This window comes from Chrysochloris asiatica, unplaced genomic scaffold (genome assembly GCF_000296735.1).
Source record: "Chrysochloris asiatica unplaced genomic scaffold, ChrAsi1.0 scaffold00033, whole genome shotgun sequence".
Classification (NCBI taxonomy): domain Eukaryota; kingdom Metazoa; phylum Chordata; class Mammalia; order Afrosoricida; family Chrysochloridae; genus Chrysochloris; species Chrysochloris asiatica.
In genome coordinates, this window is record NW_006408551.1 from 2,150,659 (window position 1) to 2,158,847 (window position 8,189).

Here is an 8,189-nt window from a genome sequence, read left to right on the forward strand (position 1 = left end):
TTCACTACCCTTGTTTGTTGTTTTTGAGTGCCCTTGAATCAGTTCTGACCCTTAGCGACCCTGTATAAGGTTTCCGAGGAGCAGCTGGTGAGCTTGAACCACCGGTTTAAAGCAACTTTGCAGTCCAGCTAATTAACACACAGCTCCATACCAGGACTGTTCACTACCCTTAGACTTCACTTTTCAAAGCTCTCCTCTCTGCTCTCAGCCTTCAAGAATCTAAAGCTGCTAAAGCAAAGGGCCAGTAGCTACCCTGAGTCAAGGGGCTGGAACGCCAAGATCCCCTTTTTTTTTTTGCCATACCTCTATGTGTCTCAGTGACATCAGCAAGCATTCAATCTTCACCCATCATGGGCAGACTCAGACGTCCTCTCCCTGACCCCAATGGGGACATTGTTCTAGCCAACTTTTGGGAAGGAGTGGACTGTGGAGGGAAGACCCTGGGACAGGAGGCCAGGGGAGTGAGGGCAAACAGGCATCTCTCTCCTCTACCTCACTCTCAACACTGCCAACTGGCTCCCTGCCTCTGCCCCCGCCCCTTGACATCCCAGACTCCCTGGCTATTTAAACAGAGATGGGTGTCCCATCGACACACTGTCCTTTGCCTACCGGACATCATGCCTCCCAAGAAGGATGTTCCTGTGAAGAAGCCACTGGGACCCTCTACCTCAAAGCCTGCTGCCAAGCCAGTAGCAGGGGTTCTTCCAGCCAAGGCCAAGGCTGAATCAGCTGCATCTCTAGCCCCTGGAAAGCCCCAGGAGCCCCCTATGGATCTCTCCAAAGTAGTGGTGAGTCCCCCGAAAGTGAGGGTAGAATTTGGAGAGGGTGGTAGAAGGGTAGGGTATAGTCTAGGGGAGTAGAGGGAGTCTAGGAGCTAAAGTTACTGAACACTGGGATGAGCTTGGGATTTCCCCATTTGAAAGCATCCAGACTGTTCTGTGCTGTTTCTGCTTGTAACCTGTAACACATATGTGGACAAACACACATACCTGTGCACACACACACACTTCTACTGGAGTCAGGACTGGGAGATGGAGAACATCTGGGTCTGAGGATGACTTTTTCAAGGTGAAGGGAAGGAGATGCTGTCTCAAAAATCACAACTCAACCTCAGAAAGGATGGCTGAAGAGGACAGGCTTGTTAGACAATCACAGCTGGGGGCCAGGGGTAAATTTAGCCTTTGTTCAGCCCCCAGTTATGTGAGGGATGCAGGGCTCAGGGCAGTGGAGGGAGGGGAACAGGTGGCATGGGATTAACCCTGTTCCCTGGAAACCCTTCCCTCTATAATTCCTCCTCTTGGGATTCTCCCAAGGCCCAGAGCTGGGAATGGGACTGTAGTGGCTGGGCTCCCAGACTGATCTCTTTGGGCCCCTTCTTAGAAGTGGCTGCCAGTTGGTTGGGAGGAGTGCTGGAGAGGGATTTAATAACCTCTGTCCTCCCTCCTCACCTGCTTTTTCTTCCACAGATCGAGTTTAACAAGGACCAGCTGGAGGGTGAGGAGAACCTGGTCCCTAAGCCCCGCTATCCACTCCTAAGCCCTTGTTCAGATCCTCTTTATATTCCCCTAACTTCAGTCCTGACTTTGAAGCCTCCCACACTAGTCTTCTTTGTGTCCCTTGTTCTCCCCAGAGCTAGCATACGTATTTTCTGACCCTCCTTTCTGCCTGGGAATAACTGGAACCCCTGGTCCACATTGACTCTTCCTTATAACCTCAGAGTTCAAGGAGGCTTTTGAGCTGTTTGATCGAGTAGGTGATGGCAAGATCCTGTACAGTCAGTGTGGGGACGTGATGAGGGCCCTGGGTCAGAACCCCACCAACGCCGAGGTGCTCAAGGTCCTGGGGAACCCCAAGACTGATGGTAAGAGGACCCTTGGAACAATTTAGGTTTTATTTGTTGGTAAAGGTGCAAAGGGTAAAACCCAGGAATGTTGGTAAGGTGCAAAGGATGCTTAAGATGCACAGGCACAGAAAAACATCCTGAAATGTTCAACAGAAGAAAACCTTTGTGGTAGGGATGGGAGCTGGGTCCTGGTTAACACCACAGTGACCTCTCCCCCTCACTTCTTCCTAACCTCTAGAACTGAAGTCCAGGCGTGTGGACTTTGAGACTTTCCTACCCATGCTTCAGGCAGTGGCCAAGAACCGGGACCAAGGCACATATGAGGACTACTTGGAGGGCCTTCGGGTGTTTGACAAGGAGGGGAATGGCAAAGTCATGGGAGCAGAGCTCAGACACGTTCTCACCACCTTAGGTGAGGCAGGGACCAAAATACTTGTGGGGTAGAGAGGAAGAAGGTTAACCAGGTGGGCAGAGCCAGGGAGGGGGCTAGGTCATGGTCAGTCAGGTCAGAGCAGAATTTATAGGGCTTCCTCCTGCAGAGGCTCAAGTAAGGGGGCACACAAAGCTCAGAGGAGAGAGAACGAGGATGACTCTCTGAGTTTTGAAAGAGATGCTTATGCTCTGTGGCCTAGTATAAGGTTATTAACTTTCTGGAATTCATTTTCCCCATTTGTCAAGCTTTCACCAACACCAAGACACTGTCTTCACGCAGATGAAATAGAAAGCAACACATGCCAGAACACATGCAATGCATTATCATGACAAGGGGAGGATTCCCTTGGGGGACAGCTGATTTAGGCAAGTCTACAGGATAGAAAAAAGGAGGTACCACCTACAAAAGTGAGACCTGAGTTTGGTGAGGGAGGGCAGGTGAAGCTAAGAAGGTGTGCCCGGTTCAGGAGAGAAGATGACTGAGGAGGAGGTGGAGACTGTTCTGGCAGGGCATGAGGACAGCAACGGCTGCATCAACTATGAGGGTGAGGGCCAGAGGAGAAGGAACAGGGAGGTGGGGAGTGGGCCCCTTGCCACTTATGTGGTGGTGGTGGGGGGCACCTGTGACCCGGATTCTCTAGAGGCAGAGTAACGGCCTGTTTCTGAAGCTCCTCTTACCCGCTCTCTCTGCAGCCTTCCTGAAGCACATCCTAAGCGTCTGAGCTCTACAGGTAGGGGACCCCCAGCCTCACCCCCGCCTTGAGAGGCCAGCCTCCTTCCCTTTCCTCATCCAGAGCATAACATTAGGGGAGTGCATTTTCTTGCCAAGTTTCTGTGTGAGGGCCAGAGCCTGGCAACTTTCATCTTTTTTCCACAGATTCCGAGGGGCCGGATACTGTTCCCTTCTCCCCCGCAGGCGGAAGCACGTTCCTGCCACTAGGAGGCCACCTAATTGTTTTAAAATAAAAAAAATGGTTCCTCCCTCGGCCTGTTGTTTTCTTCAGAGTTGGGAGAGGGAGGAAAGGGGCTCGCTTCTCCCCAAATCTGATATTCTGCTCTTCTTTCGCTGCTCCGAAGAGCACTATCGTTGTGCCCCACCCCTACTCCCTTCACCAGCAGTTACATACACCTGGAAGGGCGACGAAGAGAAGTCAGCGGCGGCGGATCCGGCCCACTTGATTGCTAATGTAGCAATATCCTTTGCATAAACTCAGGCAGGATTCCTATTGGCTGGATCCGCCGAGGGTGACGTCAGGGGAAGTACTAAGACTAGGGTTGGGCCTGGAATCGGAGCCATTACTGCAGGAAAAGGTCCCCAGACCTGAGCAGTCAAGATGGTGGGGCCCGGGGCCTGGGCGGACGAGCGGGATTTGGGGCGGGAAGCCGAGGCAGAGGATGAAGGGAGGGCAGAAAGTAGGGAACCTGAGGGCCTGGACGGTAGGAGGGGCGGGGGTTGGAAAGTCGGGGGTCCTTTCCTGCTAGGAAGCGCGTCCCAAGCAAGGAACAGGAGTTTGTGGTTCAGTTATGGGATAGAACCTAGGGGTTTGGAGTTCCCGATGCTAACGCTCCCTTCTTCTCTGAACAGTGTGACTTCACCGAGGACCAGACGGCAGGTAAGTAGTCTCAAACCCCTTTTGAGGTCACCTTTAAGGAGAGGAACACCCCTCTAACACTTATCCTCTAACCCCCAATCGGTCAGGTCTTCAGCATCCTCCAGGACAGCACCCCCTGGCTTTTCTTCTCAGTTCTTCATTTTCTTTTCTCACTCTTTCTTCCTCCCTCCCTTTCCACTTTAGATCTGAACCCCAAGTACTGGGTGAGTTTTAGGTCGTGTGGCTATGTGAAGTGCTCTGGTATCTAATGCTTGCTGTGTGTGGGGTTTGGAATGTATTGAGCTATGTTCTATTCCTTAATCGCTACTTCTACCTCATTTCTCCTGTGATAAACTCCTCTGCCCCAGCTGGGAATTGTGATGCTGATCAAGAGCAGTGACCTGCTATCTTTTGGACATGGGGATGGGTTGTTTCTAAGGATACTAGATTTTGTCCAGCCTTTATATACAGCAAGGGTGGGAAGTGGCCGGCTAAGATGACCCCAGTCCCAGGCTGCTACTTCCACTTCCTTATAAGGACAGGACCCAGACAGGGCGGTGGCAAATTCCTGCTCTGAGTAGCATAGTGGTGAGGGGGCTGGGCCGCTGGCTGAGGGATGTGTAAATGGATGCTACTACCAGGGCTCCTAGAGAGGAAGGCTGTACCTTCATGTGGGACACCTGAGGTGGGGGAAAAAGGAAACTGGATCCCATTTAGCAGCCGGTGGGTGTACAGTGTTACAGATACATGGTTTCCTCAGGATGGTCAAAGTTGAATTGCTGCAGTGTGACTGGGAGGTAGTGTTGGGTTAGCTCTTTCATCTCCATTGCTGACCGTCATCTGAATCCTCAGAGTTTAAGGAGGCCTTCCAGCTGTTTGACAGAACAGGTGATGGCAAGATCCTGTACAGTCAGTGTGGGGACGTGATGAGGGCCCTAGGCCAGAACCCCACCAACGCCGAGGTGCTCAAGGTCCTGGGAAATCCCAAGAGTGATGGTGAGTGAGGCGCCTCAAGAAAGCTCCTCAGGGATGGTAGTGGGTCCACAGTCCTTCAGCTAAGAGCTTCCCTTTATCTTTGTGTCCCCCAAACTCAAGCAAGTCTGGTCTCGACTAGCAGATCTCCTGGTTTTCCCCCACTTTGACTGGGAATTGTCTATTCAGTTGTGATCCCTCTGATTCCCTTAGTCTTGAGAACTCATGTGACTTACCTGGTCTGACATATGCTTCCCCTTTCCCCTTTATGGCAGAGATGAATGTGAAGGTGCTGGATTTTGAGCATTTCCTGCCCATGCTGCAGACTGTGGCCAAGAACAAGGACCAGGGCACCTATGAGGATTATGTTGAAGGACTTCGGGTGTTTGACAAGGAAGGGAACGGCACTGTCATGGGTGCTGAAATCCGACATGTCCTTGTCACACTGGGTAAGATTCTATGCCTTTGCTACTTCAGCTGGGGTGCCATCTTGATACACCTGTCACCAAATTCCAAAAAAAATCATCTCTTTTCAGGTGAGAAGATGACAGAGGAAGAAGTAGAGATGCTGGTGGCTGGGCATGAGGACAGCAATGGTTGTATCAACTACGAAGGTGAGGGGCCAGCTGGGGCTCTTGTGGAGAAAGCAGCTGTATGGGACAAGGCAAAGACAAGCATTTAAAGCTTTTCCTGTCTCTGAGTTTAGACTCCAAAAGGAGCCAGGAAACAAGGGCCAGGGTCGAACCCAGGAGTGGGAGGTTAGGGGGTATGATAGGAAAGGAGGGAGTAATGTGGTATGGAGGGTGGGGAAGGAATGGGAAATAAAATATGTGGAATGTCTGTTCCCTTACCACCTGACCCCTTCACCCCATGTCTGTGTCTTGTCTTCACCATTGATGTCTCTTCCTTCCTGCAGCATTTGTGAGGCATATCCTGTCGGGGTGACGGGCCCATGGGGCGGGTACGGCTCCTCCCAGCCTCTCCTAGTTGACCTTCCCAGTGTTTTTCTTCCCATCCTTTGCTCTCTAGCCCCTGCCCTTACTCTACTACCACCTCTGACTTCCTCCTGGCATGTTTTTGCATGGAGCTGACTGGGGAGGGGAGGGCTTCCTCCTGAGGAAGACGGCCTGGGGGTATGGTACCTCCTTCCTTCTCTCCTAGAATGGGACAGCTACTCTGGACTCTGAGGTTTTGCTTTGAGGACCCTGGGTGCTGGTGTCTGGGAACTCTCACCAGTCTATACCAGTCTTGCTTTTGAAGTGACCCTTTGGCCCCAGAGCCTGGGTGGTTGGCATAGAGGGGTGGGTTGCCTGCCCATTCTACTGCTATAGCTGAATAATAGTCCTTTCTCCTTCCATTTGCTGGGCAACTTGGAGGTACCCTAACCCAAAATTCTGTCCTCTCTTCCCGCCAGTGGCTGACAGTAGCTGTAGGTATAGCTGAGAATTCTTCTGCCTCTGCTGTGTTCTTGCTTCTCAGGGTTGGGGACTAACAGCTGGTGGGAGGGGAACTAGGGGTAGAGAGAACTGGTCAGACTCAAGGTGGCTTCTCTGCAAACTGGCCCCCGTGTTGGTTGTTGTAGGCATGTTGCCTCTTCAGCTACCTTTGTAGTCTTAACAGTCTCCTGACTCCTAGTGTACCCCTCCTCAGCTCTGTCTCCTGGCTTATCCCACCTCTCCTTTCCACAGAGCTTGTCCGGATGGTGCTGAATGGCTGAGGGCAGCCTTTCCTGTGTCCCCAGAGTCCTGTGCCTTTCCTGTGTGAGACTGTTATCTAGCCCTGAAGGCCTCCTTGGCTGTCACAGCACCTTTCCCAGATTCTCTCGCTTGGATAATGCTTGCAAGCAGCATTCACCAAATAAACTTGCTGTTTGTGCTCAAATTTGGTCCTGCTTCCTTCCTGACTTCCTGAGCAGGTGAGGGGGAAGAATGTGAGATGGCAATGATTTCTGCCTTGGATCAGAGTCCAGGGTCATGGATCAGGAGGTTAGGTAGGGAAAGTTGGGAATGGGCTTGTAAGTGCCATCTTGACCACTTTAAAGAAAAGCTAACCCCATTCATCCCTGCCACTAAGGCTACCTTAGTGGATCAAGAGCACTGTAGTCTAAATCCCTGTAGGACCAAGGCTGGCCTTCCTTGTTCATATCCTGTATCAGGTCATCTAGTACTCCACTGTCATAAAACTAGTCCCCACCCTCCAAACACTGATGGCCTTTTGTGGGAAGTTTACTGGAGTGAAAGCCAGGCCATATTAGCACTGCCTGAGCCTGTCTGTCACCACAAGAGGGCTGGGGGCCAATAACAAGTAGGTGAGATGCCTGCCTCTGTCCCTCCTAATAAGGGAAGGAATGAAGCCATGGCTTCTGAAAGGATAAAGACAGAATTTCCATGTCGAGGGGATGTCCTCCCAGGTCTGAACTACTATTTTTAGGGCAGGTGAGAGCCTCTGCCCAGCTCCTGCACCAATGCACAGCACTCACAGCTGTGCCCCTTTTGTCTTGCGTGTCAGAGGCCTGGTTGTCTGTAGGCTCGCTGGCTTGCTGAATCCCCTCTGCTCAGATGAACGCCTCCAGCTTAGCCCTCTTGCTAGAGAGCCACGGGTAACAACAGAGAAGGCATCCACAAGATGGAACTGAAAGCAAATTAATTTATATAAAAAAAATTTACAGAAAACTTTGAACAGAAGGAAGAGAAACACTGGGACATGAGAACAAGGGATCTCTGGGTGGGATCAAGAAAAATTGGGGTGTTGAGTCTGGAATCACATCTGCCTTCACATCAAGGGTGAAGAAGGGGAGAGCTGGGACTGAGGGGCATTAGAATCTGGAGGGAGAGTTGTGCCACAAACCCAGGATATGACTGGGCATCCCACTCCCCAGCTGCTCCAAAATCCATCTTCATATAGGGAACTCCTAGCTTCCTAGCTACCAGTCAAGGTTCTGATGGTCTTAGGGGAGAGGGGCCCGTTGAGTCATAAGAAGATACTTAAGTGCTTTTTGAAAATGTCAGAATTTTAAAACCTTGTCATTGGCTCAGAACTCCCCTCTACAAGTGTCCCAGGGAGTACTAACACAGCACAGGGGAGGGAGGAAAGAAGAGCGAGTGCTCTTTCTTCTGTAACCTACCACAGGAATCCCCAAATACATTCTCCCACCAATACACAGACGCTGACATCAACTAAGCAGATGACTTAAAAAACATACAAACTGACATTCAGAGGGAAAAAGACCAGATCGATGGCTGAGTTGGGGAAGGGGGGCTAAAACTGCAACACTTGGGAAACAGCAGAAATTAGCACTGGAGGTGGGTGAAGGGAGTGAAAATTGATGTCACTAAGAAGGGACTTGGGGG

The 8,189-nt window shown here is 51.3% G+C and overlaps 2 protein-coding genes across 3 annotated transcripts; both read left to right on the top strand.

The window, feature by feature from the left end:
- Positions 1-514: 514 nt before the first annotated feature.
- On the top strand, positions 515-3,256 carry MYL6B (myosin, light chain 6B, alkali, smooth muscle and non-muscle). The gene is made up of 7 exons (XM_006859419.1): positions 515-788; positions 1,467-1,494; positions 1,718-1,861; positions 2,082-2,255; positions 2,743-2,820; positions 2,969-3,006; positions 3,153-3,256. The coding sequence occupies exons 1-6, from the start codon at positions 618-620 to the stop codon at positions 2,995-2,997; spliced, it is 624 nt and encodes a 207-aa protein (XP_006859481.1). The 5' UTR covers positions 515-617; the 3' UTR covers positions 2,998-3,006; positions 3,153-3,256.
- A 215-nt stretch (positions 3,257-3,471) lies between these two features.
- Positions 3,472-6,715, top strand: MYL6 (myosin, light chain 6, alkali, smooth muscle and non-muscle). Of its 2 annotated transcripts, XM_006859417.1 has the most exons (7): positions 3,571-3,612; positions 3,861-3,888; positions 4,720-4,863; positions 5,115-5,288; positions 5,376-5,453; positions 5,756-5,800; positions 6,528-6,712. In XM_006859417.1, the coding sequence occupies exons 1-6, from the start codon at positions 3,610-3,612 to the stop codon at positions 5,782-5,784; spliced, it is 456 nt and encodes a 151-aa protein (XP_006859479.1). In that variant the 5' UTR covers positions 3,571-3,609; the 3' UTR covers positions 5,785-5,800; positions 6,528-6,712. The 2 variants fall into 2 exon arrangements, with proteins under 2 accessions (XP_006859480.1, XP_006859479.1); XM_006859418.1 differs by lacking the exon at positions 5,756-5,800 and having other exon boundaries at positions 3,472-3,612; positions 6,528-6,715.
- Positions 6,716-8,189: the final 1,474 nt, after the last annotated feature.